General features: G+C 51.4%; 2 protein-coding genes across 3 annotated transcripts; one reads left to right on the top strand and one right to left on the bottom strand.

Moving 5' to 3' along the window:
• Nucleotides 1-123: 123 nt before the first annotated feature.
• LOC101276951 (60S ribosomal protein L12-like) lies at nucleotides 124-7,906 on the bottom strand. The gene is given in 4 exon segments (XM_049706631.1): nucleotides 124-206; nucleotides 209-735; nucleotides 2,781-3,017; nucleotides 7,790-7,906. Coding segments are annotated over 4 exon segments (855 nt in total). The 5' UTR covers nucleotides 7,849-7,906; the 3' UTR covers nucleotides 124-174.
• Nucleotides 7,907-8,178: 272 nt separating this feature from the next.
• Nucleotides 8,179-18,927, top strand: SPINT1 (serine peptidase inhibitor, Kunitz type 1). Of its 2 annotated transcripts, XM_033435779.2 has the most exons (10): nucleotides 8,179-8,638; nucleotides 14,527-14,654; nucleotides 14,886-15,024; nucleotides 15,134-15,304; nucleotides 15,482-15,508; nucleotides 15,847-15,972; nucleotides 16,085-16,135; nucleotides 17,160-17,330; nucleotides 17,555-17,602; nucleotides 18,037-18,927. In XM_033435779.2, the coding sequence occupies exons 1-10, from the start codon at nucleotides 8,179-8,181 to the stop codon at nucleotides 18,246-18,248; spliced, it is 1,533 nt and encodes a 510-aa protein (XP_033291670.1). In that variant the 3' UTR covers nucleotides 18,249-18,927. The 2 variants fall into 2 exon arrangements, with proteins under 2 accessions (XP_033291670.1, XP_033291672.1); XM_033435781.2 differs by lacking the exon at nucleotides 17,555-17,602.
• Nucleotides 18,928-20,737: the final 1,810 nt, after the last annotated feature.

Here is a 20,737-nt window from a genome sequence, read left to right as displayed (position 1 = left end):
ATCTGTTCCCTGCCATGTGGAGCTCTCTAGAGGGCTACTCACCACATGGCAGCTGGTTTCCACAAGAGCCAGGGCACTGAGGGGTGGGGCGGGGGGGGGGTAGGCAAGATGGAAGTCACAGTCTTTTTTTTTTTTGGTTGTCAAATAACCCTTTATTATTTTTCTTTGCAGTGCTTAACTAGCTGGGCATTCCACCACGCCACTGTGATGTCATCTATGATGTTGTGAGGGTGGCGGCCATCAACACTGCAGCCCACAGACTGGGTGGCCCCCAGGATCTCTTTAATGGTTCCAGAGAGTTCTCTAGCTAAAGATTGATGCCGCATCTGTCGGGCAATGTTGACAATTTCATCAAAAGTCATGTTTCCACTGTACTTAATGTTTTTCTGCTTCTTCCTTTCTCTTGGTGATTCCTTGAGGGCTTTGATCATCAGGGCAGAGGCAGAAGGTACCACCTCAATCTGGGCCTGTCGGTTCTGAATGGTCAGCTTCACTGTAATCCTCAGACTCTTCCAATCACCAGTTGCCTTGGCGATGTCATCACCAACTTTTTTTGGAGACATATCCAGGGGGCCGATCTTGGGGGCCAGGGCAGACATGGCACCGACTGCCCCACCGGTGCACCTCAGGTACACGACTTTGATCTCGTTGGGGTCGAACTTAGGCGGCATAGTGGAGGCAGCTGGTGTCGGATGAACCCGGATTCGGGACGACTGAAGAAAGTTGCACCTTGGCCTCCTCTGATCCGAAAGCCAAAAGCAAGTCACAGTCTTTTTGTAACCTAATCTAGGACGTGACATCCCATGACTTTTGCTGTATTCTATTCATCAGAAGCCAATCACTAGGTCCAGCCATGCTGAAGGGGAGGATATTACACACAAAACAGCATGAATACCAGCAGGTGTGGACCATTAGTGACCATTTAGAGGCTATCAAACACGCTGAAATATTGTGAGCATTTTTTTTTTAAATTTCCCAAGCAGCTATTTCACTTTCTAAAAATGTATTTATTTATTTGCTGCTCTGGGTCTTCATTGCAGCACATGGGCTTCGCTAGTTGCAGCACTCGGGCTTCTCTAGTTGTGGTGCATGGGCTTAGTTGCGGTATGTGGGATTTTAGTTCCACGACCAGGGATCGAACCCGGGCCCCCTGCCTTGGGAGCAAGTAGTCTTAACCGCTGGACCACCAGGGAAGTCCCATGAGCACTTTGGACATTAGCAAAATTCTTCAAGAATTCCCTTTTGAGGGAATTCCCTGGCAGTTCAGTGGTTAGGACTCTGTGCTTTCACTACCAAGAGCCTGGGTTTGATCCCTGGTCGGGGAACTAAGATCCCACAAGCCTCAAGGAGTGGCCAAAAACAAACAAAAAAATTCCCCTTTTAGGACTGCAGCAGTATCTGAGGGGCCTTGTCTCCTTTACATAAAGATTGAACAGGTGACAGCAGCCTCGCCTGGAAAAGTATTTCAAGGGTCATTACTTTCCCCAAAATTCCTTATCAAAAATCCTTGGGATTCCCTGGTGGCACAGTGGTTGGGAATCTGCCTGCCAATGCAGGGGACACGAGTTCGAGCCCTGGTCCGGGAAGGTCCCACGTGCCACGGAGCAACAAAGCCTGTGCGCCACAACTACTGAGCCTGTGCTCTAGAGCCCACAAGGCACAACTACTCAGCCCACCTGCCACAACTACTGAAGCCCACGCGCCTAGAGCCTGTGCTCTGCAACAAGAGAAGCCACTGCAATGAGAAGCCCGCGCACCGGAACGAAGAGTGGCCCCTGCTCCCCACAACTAGAGAAAGCCCGCGCACAGCGCGCAGCAATGAAGGCCCAGTGCAGCCAAAAATAAATTAAAAAAAAAAAAATCCTTGACTCTGCATTATCAAGGGAATTAGAAGGCTTTTATTTAGATCATTACAACTAAAATTTATAAAATGTATTTATTTATAATCATCAGATAATTACAACTAAAATTTGTTCTGTAAATATATTATCCTTCTGTTTCAGTTATTATTGCCGCAAAACAGTTACCCAAAAACTGGGTTGGCCTCTTGGTGGGTGTTGAGCCAACAGATACGATCCAGCCAGAGACTGGGAAAAGGAAGGATTCATTATTACTTGCAGCAAGTAAGGAGAACACCAGGGATCTTTCCCAAAGCAGTCTCTCACCGAACAGCAAAACTGGAAGTTCTGAGCTAAGGGTACATGCATATTCATGAAGACGCTTGAGCAGAGGAGCATTCAGCATAGAATTATGGCAAAGGTTGACAGAGTCCAAGTCTTGGTGGATTGAAGTCAGGAGGGTCAACATCATCATTCCGTCCTCCACCTGGGTGGGGGCCTTAGTTCCTGCTGAACTCAAAGACGTATAATCATGTATTGAATATATCCCTTGAGGAGGAACTAGGACTCTGCTTTATCACTGCACTATTGTTTGACTGCCTTCTCTGTTCTGACATTCCTTTGTTCCCTCAAGATCCTTGTTACTGAGACCTGTTTGAGGGCAAGCATTGCGGCCAGGCTTAGATCACAAAATGGCTTCTCTCTTTTTTTAAAAATTTATCCTCGTAGCGCGGCTTGTGGGATCTTAGTTCCCCGACCAGGGATCGAACTGAGGTCCCCGGCAGTGAAAGCCCGGAATCCTAACCACTGCACTGCCAGGGATTTGCCCCAAAATGGCTTCTCTTATGTCAAGAATGCCATTCCTGATTCTCTTTCTCCAGGGACCCGCTAACCTAACTGCTTATGAAATCACACCAAAATTTAAAGGCTTAAAACAAACACATTTGCTCACAATTCTGCAACGTGAGCAGGGCTTCAGAGGTGTAGCTAATCTCTGTTGGGACGAGTCGACTGGGGCTAAGGATGCAGGATAGCTTCACGAAGCTAGTCAGCTGAGGTGACTGTGAGATAGCCAGATCCCTCTCTCTCCCTTCACAGTCTCTCATCCTCCAGGGTCTTGCTCTCTTCCGGTGGCCTCTCTCTTCCTCAGGGTAGTCAAACTTTACATCACAACTGGTTCTAAGAGGGGAAAATGTAAGCCACAAGGCTGAGGCCTGAAAGTCATGTGGCACCACTTCTGCTCCATCCTACTGGTCAAAGCAAATTATGGATTCAAAGGGAGGGGAAAGATAGATGTCACCTCTTGGTGGGAGGAGTAGCATGCACTTACAGGGAAGGTGAGGTCCTGTCTACCATCTTTGATAGCCATCTTTGTAGACAATCCATTATACCTACTTACAGAAACCACCAGACCACCATCCAAGACAAGGCACTCAGTGTTTCTTTTCTAGTAGTGGTGTTAAGGACTGAATGTTCTCACCAAAACACCCACTCCTAAGGTCAGTGGTTGGTACTGGTGGTATGGCAAATATGAAGGAAATCTGTAGCATAAACCCTGGCTTTCTCTTTCCCAAGTTCATAGACAGGGAGTGAGCCACGTGGTCTAACAAAAGAGATAACTTACCCAGACAGCTCTCCTTGGGCCTGCAATGTACAATTAGAAAACAATATCATCTGGAAATGCTTTGCAGAAAGTCAGGTCAGAATCACAGAAAGAACCTAAGATTGGCATTCAAGAGACCTGAAGTCTGGAGGTGGCCTCTGCCACATACTACCCCTGTGTCTCTGAACAAATCAAGGACAAATCTCTGGACCTCAGTTTCCTATATGTAAGGTGAAGGGCTTTAACTAAAGTCCCCAGTACCTCTGATGCTCTCTACCTCTCCACAAACCAAACTTTATGAATCCATCCAGAGGACAGCTGGTTCTGTACACACTGCTAAAGAGGGTCTTGGGGGTCACTGAGGATCTGAACAGGTGAAGGACAGATGAAGGCAGGGCTGGAGTGTTACCGAGTCCAAGCTCACTCTACTCGCCAAACAACAGGCCAATAAAGCAGGAGACAAGCTGTTGAGGCAAGGAATACGACTTTATTTGGAAAACAGGCAGACTAGGGTCCCCAAAAAACCATCGCATCTGGGTCTGGATGCCTGTTTCTTTTATAGAACAGAGAGGGGGAGGAGGTGAGGAAGTAAAGTAAAAAGGCCATTTATCTTGCAAAACATCTCCTCCTGTGGCCTGCATCAGGGAGGGGATGTGTTAATTTCTTTTTTGCAGCCATTCACAGGTGGGCAGGGTCAGATTGTCTCCCTGTGAGCTGAACAAAGGCACTTTAGTTTAACATTCAGGCACAGGGGCAGGGTTCCCTAAGGCAGGCCATTATGTATGATTATAATAACAAAAACAATGAAAAGCAAAGGTTAAATTCAAAGAAACAAATCCAACATGGAGTCAAAATTGGCTCTTCCCTGGGGCTTCCCTGGTGGCACAGTGGTTAAGAATCTGCCTGCTAATGCAGGAGACACGGGTTCGAGCCCTGGTCTGGGACGATCCCACATGCCACAGAGCAACGAAGCCCGTCTGCCACGACTACTGAGCCCACATGCCACAACTACTGAAGTCCGTGAGCCTACAGCCCGTGCTCCGTAACAAGAGAAGCCACCACAATAAGCATGTGCACCACAACGAAGAGTAGCCCACACTCTCCACAACTAGAGAAGGCCCACGCGCACCAATGAAGACTCAACGCAGCCAAAAATAAATAATTTTTTTTTAAAAAAGAAAAGGCAGGGCCCACAGATGACTCCAAAGTGACTGGGACAGTGAGATCAGGAGAGAATATGGAGACAGAAGCATTTTGGGGCTAAATATGATCAATGTGGAGGTTATGATGATGTAGTTTTCTCTTCACCAAGGAAGCATTCCATGCTCACTAAAGGAAACCTCGGAAATAATTTTATTTTATTTATTTATTTTTTTTGCGGTACGCGGGCCTCTCACTGCTGTGGCCTCTCCCGTTGTGGAGCACAGGCTCCGGACGCGCAGGATCAGCAGCCATGGCTCACGGGCCCAGCCGCTCCGCAGCATGTGGGATCCTCCCGGACCGGGGCACGAACCCGTGTCCCCTGCATCGGCAGGCGGACTCTCAACCACTGCGCCACCAGGGAAGCGTCGGAAATAATTTTTAAGCTAGGAAGAAGAAAATGTCACTTCAAATTCCCATCATTCAAATGCCATCACTTTCACCACTTTGGTGGACTATCTCAGTCTTTTTTCCCCTCGTGTGTAGGTTTTGTCTTCTGGACGTAAGAAGCAGCATAAGGTTGTGAGAAAAGTGTAGTTTTTGATGTCAGAGAGACTTGAGATAAAATTCTGGCTCTGTCACTTTTTTCAGGTGTCAGATGTATCTATTAACTCATTTAACCCTCATACTAACCCTGTGAAGCCCCACTTCATATACAAGGAGGCTAAGGCACAGAGGGGCTAAATAAGTTGCCAAAGTCTACAACTGATAGTGACAGATGAAAGAGTTAAACCCAGTAGTCTTGAGTCTGAAGCCCACAAGCTGAACCCCTACACAGTCTTGCCTCCCACTCTTCACTGCGTGACCTTGATGGAGTTTAGTGAGCCTCTCTGCAAAGCAGAAACTATTCTCAGAGCTGTTGTGGGAATCAGAGATCACAGATGTCGAGTGTCTGGCACACAGCAAGCATCTCAAATGGGGGCTGATCATCACTTGAAAGTTTGTGTTTCAGGCAAGTTGAATCTGAGGTGAGGGTGGAATTTCCAGCTGAAGTCAGACTGTAAGTGCAGTAAAGCAGTGTTTAGGTGCTGAAGCAACAGACGTGGCCTTCCTGGACTCCAATCCCTGCTCTGCCACCTAACTGCCACGTGACCTGACAAGTTCATTCACCTGTCTGAGCCTGTTTGCTCATCTGTAAAAGGGGAATAAAATTAGTACCTATTTTCTTGGTTTGTTTTGAGTATATGGGGCAATGCGTGGGAAATACATAGGGTTTGGGCATTGTCAGGGCTTGACGGATGTAGGTTTTTGTAATGGTGTATATGATGGAATGGAAGTAATGTGTAATGGTGTAATGGAAGTAATGATTAATCTGTAGTAATATTACCATAAGGTAACAGTCTCCTGTGTTAGGATTCTTGTATGCATAAGGTATTGAAGGAAGTAGGAATGAAATCTCAACAAAATCCTTTCTTTCCAGTAACTGCACAATCGTATGCTTCATTCCTGGTGTACCATCATTGCTCTAATGTTCCCCACTGTGCCTGGGGCAGTGGAAAAACCCAGAAAATGCAGAGAAGGGGAGACAGACCTCAGATTCCCACCCCCAACACTCATAATGTGGGCAGCTAGGGAATGTTGCAGTTTAGCCAGGAAAATGATTGAAGGGTTGGCTACAGGACCTAGTAGGTAAAGCTGCTCTAGATAAGAAAGTAGGAAGACCATTCCCATTGGGCTGGGGTTTGTTAAGTCATCATGAGAAGGTGTGGAATCTCTTTGGAGGGAAAGCATTAATAGGACCAATCTTGCTCTGTAAAGAATGGACTTTAGGGGCTTCCCTGGTGGTGCAGTGGTTAAGAATCCACCTGCCAATGCAGGGGACACGGGTTCGAGCCCTGGTCCGGGAAGATCCCACATGCCACGGAGCAACTAAGCCCGCGAGCCACAACTACTGAGCCTGCGAGCCACAACTACTGAAGCCCGCGCACCTAGAGCCCATGCTCCGCAACAGGAGAGGCCACCACAATGAGAAGCCCGCGCAACGCAAGGAAGAGTAGTCCCTGCTTGCCGCAACTAGAGAAAGCTCACGTGCAGCAACGAAGACCCAACACAGCCAAAAATAAAAAAATTAAAGAATAGACTTTAGGAGGAGTTCTTCTCTCAGGAAATGCAATGAGCCTGGCTTCAAGGAGTACATGGCTCTGTGAAGGTCATTAACTCAGCTACTTTGGAAAGCTGGAATTTCTAGCTTCCAAGGATGTTATTTCACTGGAAGAAAGCAGCCAGCTCCTGACCAGGATCATCCCACCTGGTGAGAGAGGAAAGGGATTCTGCAGAGAAGGGATCAACTCACCAAGGAGGCTAACAGGGACTCAGCTCCGACAGTGACCCGAATGTAAACGTTAGTACACGTTGAGGAAGGGCCTCAAACCAAAAGGAACCACTGCAGATCAAGCAGGGAAGCCTGGACACTGGAAATCTCCTGTTTCTCACTCTGACAGAAAGGAGGGCTTTCGGAGCTGGCAAAGGTGGTGACGATGGAGCAGGCATCCTGGATTCCAGTTACCAAAGGTGCAGCCACGCAGTTTCTGGGATCTCTTCCTGCCACAGATGGAAATGATTTCCCGAGGGCTGACGACGACAGCGAGATCTTTTGCATAGGGCTTTCCCCCATTTCTTCTCCGCCAGCCCCTTCCCAAGCGCCTCAGGCCTGGGTCTGGGAATGCCGGCCCGGACCGGAAAGGGAGGCCGGAGGTAGCCGCCCCAGAGCGCCCGACCCACCCTCGGGTGCCTGACTTCGCTGAAGCGTCCTCCTGACCTGTCCGGGCCTCCGGGAATACGGGTGTACTTCTGGGGTGCGGGGAACCACGCGAGGCTAGACTCGGTGGATCCAGCGGCCCGGGACAGGGCGCCCCGGCCTCTGAGCCCCTTTGGGCACCAGGCTGAGGGAGAAGGGTCGGGGATCCCGGGGATGCGGATAGGCGGTCCGGAAGCTGGGGCTGGACAGGCGCACCGGGCGTGGGCGGAGCCGGCGGCGCTGGGGTTAATGTCCGCCCCGCCCCTGCTGCGCTGACTCAGTTTCACCAGAAACTAGGGGGGAGGAAGTGGCCGATCGCCAGCGCACCGGGCACCGGGGCGGCAGCTGCGGCCTGAGCCGCGCAGGAAGCCGGGACCGGAACATCGGCTGGCCCGGCCCCACCCCACTCACCTGAGCAGGTAACCAGGGCCGAGGTGAGCGAGCGAGGAGGTGAAGCGGGTTCTGAGCATGTTTGGCCCTTTGTTCTCTGCTCGTGCGTGTGTCCGGGTACGTGAGTTCCTTAGACGTCCGTCTGGCCGTCCGTCGGGCTGTCGGGTCACCGGAGTGTGCGTGGGAGGACAGGGCCCGCGTGCCCCTCTCCACTCCCGGGGTGTTCGGTGCTTCCCGGTCCTCCCCTTAACTTCCTCCCGGCCCGCCCGCCTACCTTGAAGTCTCCCGGCTGATCCGGTGTCTCCTCCTCCGTCCCCTCCCCTCTCTCAGGTCGCTATCACCCTCGGAGGTCAGGGGCCCGCACTGTGAAGGTGACCGCCGTGGGGAGGAGGGCGACGGTCCCTGGGGGGATGATGGCCGGGGCCCGCCTCTCCCAGGCCCGCATCCCAGCGGTCGCCGTGTGGCTCCTTTGCTCGCTCGGCCTCCTGGTCACCGAGGCCGGGCCGCCGCCCGTGCCCCCCAGTCAGCTCACGGCCGACAACTGCCTGGACCGCTTTACCCCCGGGGTGCCTGCCTTCGTACTCGACACCGACGCCTCGGTGAGAAACGGCGCCACCTTCCTGCGCTCCCTCACCGTGCGCCGCGGCCGGGACTGCGTGCACGCCTGCTGCAGCTCCAACGACTGCAATCTGGCGCTGGTGGAGTTGCAGCCCGACGGCGGGGAGGACGCCATCGCCTCCTGCTTCCTCATCAACTGCCTCTACGAGCAGAACTTCGTGTGCAAGTTCGCGCCCAGGAAGGGCTTCATCAACTACCTCACGCGGGAGGTTTACCGCTCCTACCTCGAGCTGCGGACCCAGGGCTTCGTAGGTAAGGACGAGAGTGCCAGGATTCGGGGAAACTCAGAGAAGGGACTGGTTATGGAGTCCTGTGCGAGGCATCAGAACGCAGTTAGGAGTAGAGTCCCATTCGACCCCAACTCCTCCTTAGAAGTAGGCGGTACAAACAGTAAATAAGGGACAGCCTACAGGAGTGGGGAGGGCTGACACCCTAGAGCACAGACTGGCTCCTGAATTGAGGGTGTTGAGTGGGTTGGTGCTCTGGGATGTGTGTACAGGAGAGAGGACGCAGCTTCTCCGGATTCTCACTTCTGGCCCCAATAGGCCAAGTCAGGGAGTTAGCTGTCTGGAGGCCACCTGGTGACTAGATAGATAGAAGATACGCCTGGCGCCTTGGCGGAGCACTGTCCTAGGCACCTTGGTGCCCTGTCAAATGAACCTGGTGAAGGATATGTTCCTTCTCCACTGCTGGGCTTGGGATTGGTTATAGCATCTCTCTGTACTCCTCCCCCCACGAGCTGATTTTTTGGTGGTCTGGGGGAAACTGTCAGGCCCCCAGAGTCTAAAGAACAAGCCCACTCTGGGGGTGACCCAACTGGGGAGGGGGCGGTATTGAGGGCGCAGTAGCCTAGAGCCTCTGGGGTGGGGGTGAGGAGGGTTGCTGGGTGAGTCAGCCCACTGGTATGTATATCTGGTAGGGAAGGGATGTCAGCTGTCCAGGCAAGTGTGTGTGTGTGTGTGTGTGTGTGTGTGTCTGTGTGTGTGTGTGTGTGTAAGACAGGCAGGGCTCTCCCTGCTCAGGATCTGGTAACCAAGCTGTCTGCTCACCTTGTTTACTTCCAGAATAAGGGCAAAGTCGGGCCCAAGGCTCCTTCTCTTTCCTCCTGGGACTGAGCAGTTAGCTAGGATCAGGGCCCCTCCAGAGACCTTCAGTCCCCATTCTCTCCACCTGCTGTTCTGGCCAGGTGGGGCTCCGGGGCAGGGATGGGTCACTCTGATAACCTCTGTTAGCTCTCTACAGTTTGCTGATTGCTATGCCACTCAGCCTCTCACTTAGGCATCATGACAACCACCTCTGAAAAGGGTGTTATTAGTAGTCATCCCACTTTTAGATTAGGAAACTGACTCCCATGTTAAATGGATAAAGAAGATGTGGCACATATATACAATGGAATATTACTCAGCCATAAAAATAAACGAAATTGAGCTATTTGTAATGAGGTGGATAGACCTAGAGTCTGTCATACAGAGTGAAGTATGTCAGAAAGAGAAAGACAAATACTGTATGCTAACACATATATATGGAATTTAAGAGAAAAAAAATGTCATGAAGAACCTAGGGGTAAGACAGGAATAAAGACACAGACCTACTAGAGAATGGACTTGAGGATATGGGGAGGGGGAAGGGTAAGCTGTGACAAAGTGGGACAGAGGCATGGACATATATACACTACCAAATGTAAGGTAGATAGCTAGTGGGAAGCAGCCGCATGGCACAGGGAGATCAGCTCAGTGCTTTGTGACCGCCTGGAGGGATGGGATAGGGAGGGTGGGAGGGAGGGAGACGCAAGAGGGAAGAGGTATGGGAACATATGTATATGTATAACGGATTCACTTTGTTATAAAGCAGAAACTAACACACCATTGTAAAGCAATTATACTCCAATAAACATGCGAAAAAAGAAAAGTAATGGGTCAATGAAGAAATCAAAGAGGATATCAGAAAAATACCTTGAGATGAATGAAAATAGAAATACAACTTTCCCAAATCTGTGGGACACAGCAAAAGTAGTTCTAAGAAGGAAGTTTATAGCAATACAGGCCTACCTAATGAAGCAAGAGAAGTCTCAAATGGAAAGTCTAACTTTCCACCTAAAGGAATTAGAAAAAGAAGAGCAGAGGCAAAAATTAGCAGAAGGAAGGAAATAATAAAGATCAGAGCAGAAATAAATAAAATAGAGACCAAAAAACAATAGAAAAGATCAATGAAACTAAGAGCTGGTTTGTTGAAAAGATAAACAAAATTGATAAATCTTTAGCCAGACTCGTCAAGAAAAAAAAGAGAGGGGGCCCAAATAAGTACAATTAAAATGAAAGAGGAAAAGTTACAATCAATATGACGTAAATACAAACAATGATTAAAAATAATAATAATAATTTGCCCAGGATAACACTGCCCACAAATGGGAGACCTGGGACTCAACCCCAGGCAGGACCTCCAAAAGTCCTGTGTTGTTCCTCACACAAGACCACCTTTCTGGTAAACCTGTCTCTGATCCAGGACAGCTCAGTGGACAACAGAACCAGAGACTGGGGAGCCCAGGCGCCAGGATTGGAGTGGAGCTGGGTGATCTCAGTCCTGGAAAGTAGAAAAGGGACTTTCCTCTCCAGCCTTTCCTCTTCTCCCTATTCTTCCAATAGCTCTGGATCTCTGAGGAGAGGTAGGGTGGAGATTCCGGGAGGGGGACACTGTCTCTGGGCCAGGCTGGGCCACTGAGTCCCACTGGGCCAGGGCCTGAGCCTGTTCCACAAGGAAGCAGCAGAGTGTAGGTGGTGATGACTCTAATTGACCTGAGCTGGCTGCCCTCCCAGGACCCCTCACTGTAGGGCTAGCGCCTGAAACTCTGGGATCTGATCAGGAAGCTGAGCTGGATGGGGCCTTCCTCATCTGGAAACCTCCCCACCCCCTGACTGGCCTGGTTGGCACAAGACAGGATGGAGTGGGGATTTCCTGGGACCTGTGGGGAGCTGGGTAGACCTTGGACTTAGTGTGGGCCCCAGGCCATTTCAGGGCAACGCAGCGTTTTGGGGAGTGGGGAATGCCATGTGCATGTCAAGGAGTCCATTCTCAGCTGAGTCCTATTAGAGAGGTTGGAAGTACAAAGAGGGTACAAAGAGGGTCAAGCCACTGTGGCATCCTGGACGCTAGGCTAGGGTAGACTGAGGCAGGCAAAGTGGGCAAGTGCTCAGGGCTTCTAAAACCTTTGATTTACTGGGGAGAATCCTCCCCAGGGTGGGTTGATCTGTTCCCCCTTTCCCTGCCTATGGCCAGGCCAGGCCAGGCCAGTCCAGATTGCTGGGGCCTCCTGAGCACCCTGCTCTTTCCTCCTCTCCCCTTCCCCCTCTTTCCGTTGGAGGAGTGGCTTAGAAGGTGGAGTCTGTGTTTCCCTGGAGAGTCCTGAGGCCTGGCAGCTGGGGGAGGGGCTGGCTTTATTGCTACTCTGGCCCTTTGCCCTCTTGGGGGTGGGAAAAAGGGAGTAGTGGTAGGGCAGGGCATCTGCCCCTTGCTCCTGGGGGCTGGGGCTTGGAGAGGACCAGCTGTGTGTGGGTGGACATTGCTGATTTGGCCCAAGATCTGCCATGCCACTCAGCTTGCCACTTCCACCCTGGGGGCCAGTGGGGCTAGCCTATCTTTCTGCTAGTAGACTGCCAAGTAGTCTGTCTCCTTTCCCCTTTGCGACTGCTGATTACTTTCTGAAAAATGCAAGGAGGGAGGAATGGGCTCCTCCCAGCTCACTGCCCCCTTGGCTTGGCCTCTCACCTCGGGGCCTGGGGATGGCCCCTGTTGGGCCCTTTAAGCCACTGGGCTGGGGCTTGGTTCCAAACAGGTACTTTCCTGCTCTCCCGGTCTCTTACTTCCCCTCAACCGAGGTTCCCTTTTCTCATTCCCGTAGCCCTCTGCACCATTGGATGTGTTCCTCTGTGGAAGTTCTCCCCTCCCATCCCTTTGCTGTCACTGTGTGTCCTGGTCTTCTCACCTCTGGGACCACCCTCTGAGAGTTCCCTGTTGGCTCTCCTTGCTCTGCCTCATCAAAGAGGAATCTCTGTGACTCAGCCTCCTACCAGCTGTTCTTATCTCTTTACTTTCTCTTCTTTGAACTCTTAAACTTGATGTAACCCTCTGCAGAGCCTCTGTGGAGCGCAGTTGGGCAATAACCACCCAAAATGTAAATGCATATCACCCTCAACACGACTCCACTTGCAGGAACTCATCTTGCGGCTATGCTTAAACTTGTGTAAAACAACTTACCAGGCAATCAGTCACTGTACCATTGTTTATAAGAGCAAAGAATTGGAAACAAGCTCAGTGTCTGTCAACACATCCTATAATAAACCCTGAGGTAGCAAGGGTTAGTTCTTAGTAGGGAGGGAGGGAGGGAGGAAAGAAGGACCTACATCAAGAGAGACTAGACTGATGGACTGGTTAAATGTGTTGTAAATTTCGGTGCATTCATACAATAAGTACTATGCAACAACAAAAAAAAGGAAGAAGTTCTTTATATATTGCTATGACTGATTTCCAGTATATATTAAGGGAAAAGCAAGATGAAGAACTAGCATGCTTGTGAATATTCTATACACTCTCTCTTGATACTCACACATACACACACACCCAAACTAGTAATTGAGAATGCCTCTGGAGAGAGGAACCTGGGGGTTTAAGAATCAGGGACTTAATTCTCACTACCCTTTTGTATTTTTTGCATATTTCATCATGTACATGTATTACCTAAGCTAAAAACAACCCAAAGACTATAAAGATTATTTAAAGAATCACACTTCTAAGCACATATGGCCTGCAGCATGGTGTTTTGATGTTTTGGAGAGAGCATGAATCAGACCAGGGTTCAAACCCCAGCTCTGCCGTTTTGAAACTGAGCAACCCTGGGCAAGTCATTTAACCTCTCTGGTGTCAATTTGCTCATCTGGAAAGAGGGACGAGAATGCAGTTGTGGCAGGATCTATCCAGCCCAGCCGGTCTCCTCAATGTCCACCTAACCAGTCTTACAAACTCCCGACTCCTTGCTTTGGCTCATCATGTTTTCTGCTGTCATCAACAACACCAACATTCTTCCCCACAACCAAACAAATAAAAACAAAAGGATCAAAAAATCCTTTCTCCCTTCTTCACAAAGCCTTGCCTTTTTCCTCTAGCTTGCTGTGGTCTTTCCCTTCTCTAAACATCCACTTCCTTTTCTTGTACATGTATCACACAGCCCTTCATCTTGTTGGGTCTTTCTCCCATTTTGCTTCCTGTTGTTGGGTCTTACCTGCCTGACTGGACCGTAGTACCCTCAAGGGCAGTGTGTCCATTTCCTAAGGCTGCTGTGCCATGTGACTACACCCTGGGTGACTGAAGACACTAGAAATGTACTGTCTCACAGTTCTGGAGGCCAGAAGTCCAAACTCAAGGTGTCAGCAGGGCCACACCCGCTCTGAAGACCCTGGTTGGGGGAGGGTATGGTTGCCTTGTGCCCCCTTGTAACTGGAGGCAGAGTCTGTCTGAGGTGGCAGAGGCATCCTGCTCCTGTGCCAATCATCATGGGACACCAAGGCTTGACGTGGTGCTGCCCAGGGCTCTGCTCAAGGTCTCTGTCCGGATGGGCTTCTTAGCAGTGGGGCTGCAGAGCGAGGGGTGATGGTGTTAATTACACATTGACTTATTTGGCTTTTCAAAAGTATCGTTACTCTTAACTTTTTAAAGCAATTAGCACAAGTACCTGCTTATTGTAGAAAACAAGAAAGGTCCCCCTTCCAAATATATGTGCATATATTGATATATATATATAGTGTATATATATATTGTATATGTATATTGATATATATAGATATATATATCAATATATATTGATATATATATCTATATATTTTTTTATTTTTTTCCTAAATGGGATCAGATGGCAATGCTGTTTAGTTATTTGCTTCAGAAAGTTGGTTTTACAACATAAAAATGTCTTAAGTATGATATATCTAAACAGAGGGCAAGAAAATGGTTTAGTTGTGAAATCGCATCTGTGTCTCAGGCAGGCTGCCGAGTCCTAGGCTGGTCTAGTTGTGACCCATAAGGCACCAGCCCCCCACTCTAGGAGAGATCCTGTCCATTCAGTGAGAGTTGACCTTATCTCACCTTCCTCCCAGGGTCCCGGATCCCCAAGGCCTGGGAAGGCACAGACTTGAAGGTACAGCCACAGGAACCCCTGGTGCTGAAGGGTGTGGAGAACACAGATTGGCGCCTACTGCAGGGTGACACAGACGTCAGGGTAGAGGTGCGATGCTGGGCTGGCTCCCTGACCCCCACCTCAGCTCTCCAGGGCCCCCTTTCTGGGGCTGTAGGCCAAACTGCGGCTCCAGACGGGGTGGGGTGGATAGAAGCTGAGGATCCATTTAATACCAAGTCCCTCGGCTCCCCGCAGTGGGGCAGGGGAGCTGACTGGGAGGACCTGGGGCCAACCAGGGGCATCGAGGGGTCCCGGCCTGATGGCCACTCCTGTGTTTAGAGGAATGATCCAGACCAGGTGGAGCTGTGGGGACTCAAGGAAGGCAGCTACCTGTTCCAGCTGACGGTGGCCGGTTCAGACCAGCGAGAGAGCACGTCCAACATCACAGTCACCGTGCTGTCCCCCAAGCAGACAGAAGGTGAGGAAGGGGGTGGGGAGGCAGACCCAGGACTCACCCACACCCTGCACCCTGCTCCGGCTCTGCTGATTGGCCCTTGGAGCTCCCTCACCAGCTTTCCTTCCCCCAGAATACTGCCTTGCATCCAGCAAGGTGGGCCGCTGCCGTGGTTCCTTCCCCCGCTGGTACTACGACACCACAGAACAGATCTGCAAGAGTTTTGTTTATGGAGGTTGTCTGGGCAACAAGAACAACTACCTTCGGGAAGAAGAGTGCAAGCTCGCCTGCCGCAATGTGCAAGGTGGGCCTTTGTGAAGCAGTGTTGGGGCTCAGGTGACATTCCCCCAGGGTAGGTGTTCTCTCGTCACGGGTCAGGGAGGTAGGCGTGGGAATCCCCCGTCCCCGGGCCCCCCCTATCAGCTCATCCCTGCTGGGGCCTGGCCCTGCCTCCTCTCACTTCTCTGTTTTTCTCTCCCAGGCCCCTCAGTGGAAAGGCATCATCCAGGTGGGCTTTGCTTCTGTCCCTATTCCCCTCACCCCTGCCAGCTCCCCAGCCTCTGTCAAGTCCAGGCCCCTGACCACACTGCCCTGGCCCAACAACCCATTCCTACCATCAGAATGAAGGCCCACGAGTGCCCCAGCCCTTGTACCCCAGGATCCTCCTATCAGCTTCTGCCCGTTTTGTGTTAGGAGGGTATAAGGGACAGGGGTGGAAAGGGATCCGGGGTTGTGTCATGATGCCACCTTGGGGTAGAGAGGGCCAAGTAGATGATGGACTCTTGGTATCTGTTGGCCGCTGCTTGAGCCTGACCTCACTGTCCACCCTGTCCCGCCCCGACCCAGTGTGCTCTGGCACCTGTCACTCCAGCGAGTTCCGCTGCAGTGATGGCTGCTGCATCGACAGCTTCCTGGAGTGTGATGACACTCCTGACTGCCCCGACGCCTCCGATGAGGCCACCTGTGAAAAATGTGAGGCCCGGGGGATGGAGGGCGGTGGGCGCAGCAGGGGAGGTCCAGACCACTCACCCCACACCTGGGAGACCCTCGTCAGGTCTGCGCCTCTGATCTTTCATCTTTGCAGATACCAGAGGCTTCGATAAACTCCAGAAGATCCATTTCCCCAGGGACAAAGGTGAGCTCCTGCCCAGGTCCCCTGGGTCAGGGCTGGCACTGCTATCCTCACTCATCCCATCAATGGGCCAAAGGCCTGCTGTGTGTACCAGGCTGTGGGCAGAAAGCTGGGTGGGGGGTGTCCTGGACTTGCCTTCTATGTTTCCCAAGCATCATACATCCTCTTAACACGTTCAGAAATTTAGCCATGCCTACATATCACTGAGATGTTATTGATTTAACTTAATGTATTAAAAAGGAAATTTCATATCACTACCGTAAATGAAAAGCCACTATTATATGCCACGATCTGAGACTGACTATTAAAATAAGTATAATAGGGACTTCCCTGGTGGCACAGTGGTTAAGAATCTGCCTGCCAATGCAGGGGACATGGGTTCGATCCCTGGTCTGGGAAGATCCCACATGCTGTGGAGCAACTAAGCCCGTGCGCCACAACTACTGAGCCTGCGCTCTAGAGCCCATGCGCCTAGAGCCCATGCTCCACAACAAGAGAAGCCACCGCAATGAGAAGCCCACACACCGCAACGAAGAGTAGCCCCCGCTCACCGCAACTAGAGAAAGCCCACGCACAACAACGAAGACCCAACGCAGCCAAAAATAAAAATAAATAAATTTATTTTAAAAGAATAAATAAATAAGTATAATAAAACGTGGTAATAAATTTTAGCTGGACATTGTTGTCTGCCAAGGCTCAGACCCTTAGCCTTCTTTGTTAAAAGGTAGACTATCCAGTGCTAGAGAGAAAACCAAGACCTTGATAGAATTGGGAATGCTGAAAGAAAATTGAAAAATATATGAGTCAAGTCTAGGGTGATTCTGGGCCTAAGCTTACTCTCCTCTATCTTCCTTGCAACACTTTAGATGAGCCAGATATTTCTGGGGCCCCAGGCCCTCATTGAGTCACAGCCATCCTCAACATGAGGAGGAGGGTCAGGAGGTGGTGGGCAGCAACGATGTGGAGCCTGGTGGTGGCAGGGAGGCCACGTGGACACTCACCCCTTTGCCTGCTTCTTACCCCCCAGGCCACTGCGTGGACCTGCCAGACACGGGCCTCTGCTTGGAGAGCATCCCCCGCTGGTACTACAACCCGTTCACTGAACGCTGCGCCCGCTTTACCTATGGTGGTTGCTATGGCAACAAGAACAACTTTGAGGAGGAGGAGCAGTGCCTTGAGTCCTGTCGTGGCATCTCCAGTGAGCAGGGCAGTGGGGGGCGGAAGATGGGGAGGGGAAAGGCTTAGCTAGAGCATTTGGCTCTGTCCCAAGGCCTGGGCTGGTCACACCTCGTCCTCAGAGCACCCGGAGTAGGGGTGGGAAAGGATGGCACTGGGTCTGGGGCACTGCTGAAGAGCAGCTGTGTCTTTGAACCCTTCATATTGACTTGTCTCTCCGCGACCCCTGCCCTGATCATTTTGTAGAGAAGGATGTGTTTGGTCTGCGGCGGGAAAGCCCCATTCCCAACACAGGTAAGCCGCCATCTGCCCTGTCACCACTGAGTAGGTATCAACTCAAGGATCAACTCACACAATTGGTTGTGACGGCCTAAGCCAGTGCTGAGAAGGATCCTGAGGTTGGCTGAAGGGACAGAGTGCCACGATCAATTGTGGTATCTGCCAGGGGCGAGGGAGAGAAGCATAAAAATGAATGCCAGGTGTGTGTGCCGTCAGCACCCCGGGCCTTCCCCCACACTACCTGCAAGTAGAGCAACCTGGAGCCGAGACCTGAAGCCCATCAGAATCCCTCTCACCGAGCTCCCAACAGAGCTGATTGAGCTGCTCACATGCCCGAGGGCCGTCCACGCCCGGCATCCATTTGCCTTGACCCTTCCTTACAGAGTTGGGGTGGGCGTCAGAACTGAGCAGGTCCTGGGAGCACCTCATTCGGCTCCTTCTTCCCCCAGACTCCGTGGAGGTGGCCATTGCAGTGCTCCTGGGAACCTGCATCGTGGTGGTGGTAGCCATCCTGGGTTACTGCTGCTTCAGGAACCAGAGGAAGGGCTTCCACAGACACCGCCACCACCACCCCCCACCCTCTACCCCCACCAGCTCCAAGGTATCCACCACCGAGGACACGGAGCATCTGGTCTACTACCAAACAACCCGACCCCTCTGAGCCTGGGGCTCTAGAGGGCTCTAGCCAGTTCTCACCTGGCCCTGCTTCCTCCTTGCCAAGGTAGAGGCCTGGGCTGAGGAAGACTTTGGGACCAGACTCCTCCAGCCTGTTTCCCAGGCCTATCTGCCTCCAGGGCCAGGGTTCCAGACCCTCTTGGAGGTGTCTCAGCTAAGCTCAGGCTACTTGTTCCTGAGAAAGCTCAAGGGTCTGCAAGGAGCAGAAAACCTTTGAGCCAGGAGTCCCACGCATGGTTGGACCCGTCTGCCTAGGACTTCAGAGGAAGTTGGAATTTTGCTTCCTGTTCAGAGCTGCCTGCCCCCATCCCACGACCTTGAGAAGAGGCCTGGGGTCGCATCAGAGGCTGGAGGCCCCAACTCCCATCCTCCAGAGCTGCCCCTCCCACCCTGCAAAGTCCAGGGCTGGGGTGCAGGGGAGGACATCCCTGTATATTCTGTGTTGTACAGAGCTGCTTTCTGTTTATTTAATGCTGTGCCGGGTGGGTGGGAGGAGTGGAAAGTGGCTCTCTGGCCGCTGCCGCCTCTTCCCCTTCCCCACGGAGTGAGCCCCAACCTGGCCTGGCACACACAGCCAGATCCTCGGCGCCCCCCAGGGCCCTGCTGCTCCCCTACTTCCCACCGGCCCCAGTCCACCCACAGTGTAATAAAGTGATTTGTCCTGTGAGTCTCCTGCCTCTGCTGTGTGGGCCAGGAGAGGGACAGAGCTGCAGGGGGAGATGGGACTGCCCCGTCTTACCGGTTCAGGCTTTGGTCACCCTGTTTAGCAGGTTTTCCCGCCCTTCCCGAAACTGTCCTAGCCCCAGCCCCTGAGGGTGAGGAGATGTGCCAAGTCTGACCGCCAGGGGGTGGGGAGAAGAGAAAAGGCCGTGGGAATAGGGGGCCTAGGGAGGCCACAGAGCACCGTTTCTTCCGGGTTTGAGCCTGCAGTGTGTAGTTGAGGACGGGGGAGGGGGGTGGGGGGGTGCATAGGCTTGAACCCTGGTTCTTTTTTTTCTGCGGCATTTGGGAATCTTAGTTCCCTGACCAGGTATGGAACCCAGGCCCCCTGCAGTGGAAGCACAGAGCCCTAAACACTGGACCGCCAGGGAAGTCCCCTGAACCCTGGTTCTTATCTCTGCTCCCTTTGGTGTGGGTGCAGGGGTCCCATGTGGCCACCCACAGAAGCCTCTGCTTCTTTACCGGAGTATAGTTGCTCCCCAGTCTCTGAGGAGCAGAGGAGGAAGGAGCCTTTAGCTGAGGTGCTTCTCTCCAACACACACGCCTGCATTTGTTTGAGCTACCTGCCTCTTGGTGGCCCCCCCCAAAAAAAATCATCCCTTTAATGCATTTCTTCATTTTCTTTTTAAAAAAAATTTTTTTTTTTTTTTTTGGCCGCGTCACAGGACATGTGGGAATCTTAGTTCCCCGACCGGGGATCTAACCTGCACCCTCTACAGTCAAGGCACAGAGTCTTAACTGCTGGACCGGCCGGGAAGCCCCCATTTCTTCAACAAATTATTGAGCTCCTATGTACCAGGCACCGCCAGTCATTAGAAATTTGGTTTTGTAAGTTAAGCACATAGGAAGTACTATGTAAGTGCTTTACATATCTCAAGTGATTGCCTCAGCACACAACCCTGGGATGAAGGTACTATTATCCTCATTTTACAGGTGAGGAAACTGACTCAGCAAAGTTCAGTTCCTAAGGTCCTAGAGCTGGTGCCGGAGGACTGATTTAAACCCTTACATTATGGCTCCAGAGTCTAGCCTTACAAAAGAGACACTTTTAAATTGTGATAAATGCTATACAGAAAAATCAAACGGCAGTGTGAGAGGTTGGGAGCTACTTTTAAAGGATTGAAGGGCAACCTAGGTGAATGTCCATATTTGAGTCCTAAGTGCACGGCTCAATGAATTTCTGTAACTGAACACACCCAGGAGCCAAGCACTCAGATCAAGAAGCAGAACCTTATTAGCAGCCAGGATGGGCCTCCTTTGGATGGGTAACTTTCTCACACCTTTGTGTTCTAGTACCTGTTGTACTCAGCCTGGACCACCTCCCCCTTTCTCATCTTTCAACCTAAACTGGAGTTCTCATTCCTGAAATCCTCCTGCATACACACGGCTGGGGGGCACTCCCTACTCTACATCCCTGTGTCTGCTAACAGGACCTTCAGCACAGAGCACCCCAGCACAGAGCACCCCCTTTTCCTTTCCATTTACTTATCTGTCTTCCCACTGGGTTGTGGGCTCCTGGAGACACAGATGGTATCTTAAGTCACCTCTGGGTCTCCAGCACCCCACACCCCCTCTACGACGTTAGTAAATGGTAGTAGGTCAATAAACTGAGTAGATGGCAGGGGGTGGGTCCCGTTACGGTGCTGTGGCTATTCCTATTTCATCAGGCACTGTATTTTTTTTTTTTGGCCGAGACACGCAGCTTGTGGGATTTTAGTTCCCCAGCTAGGGATTGGACCTAGGCCCTTGGCACTG

This window comes from Orcinus orca, chromosome 2 (assembly GCF_937001465.1).
Source record: "Orcinus orca chromosome 2, mOrcOrc1.1, whole genome shotgun sequence".
NCBI lineage: Eukaryota > Metazoa > Chordata > Mammalia > Artiodactyla > Delphinidae > Orcinus > Orcinus orca.
This window is presented reverse-complemented; position numbering and strand designations above follow the sequence as displayed.

Coding starts and splice junctions, on each gene's coding strand:
- SPINT1 (XM_033435779.2), top strand. CDS start 8,179: ATGATGGCCGGGGCCCGCCTCTCCCAGGCCCGCATCCCAGCGGTCGCC. Junction 15,025..15,133: donor GTCCCCCAAGCAGACAGAAG/GTGAGGAAGGGG, acceptor TCCTTCCCCCAG/AATACTGCCTTGCATCCAGC. Junction 17,331..17,554: donor GTCCTGTCGTGGCATCTCCA/GTGAGCAGGGCA, acceptor ATCATTTTGTAG/AGAAGGATGTGTTTGGTCTG.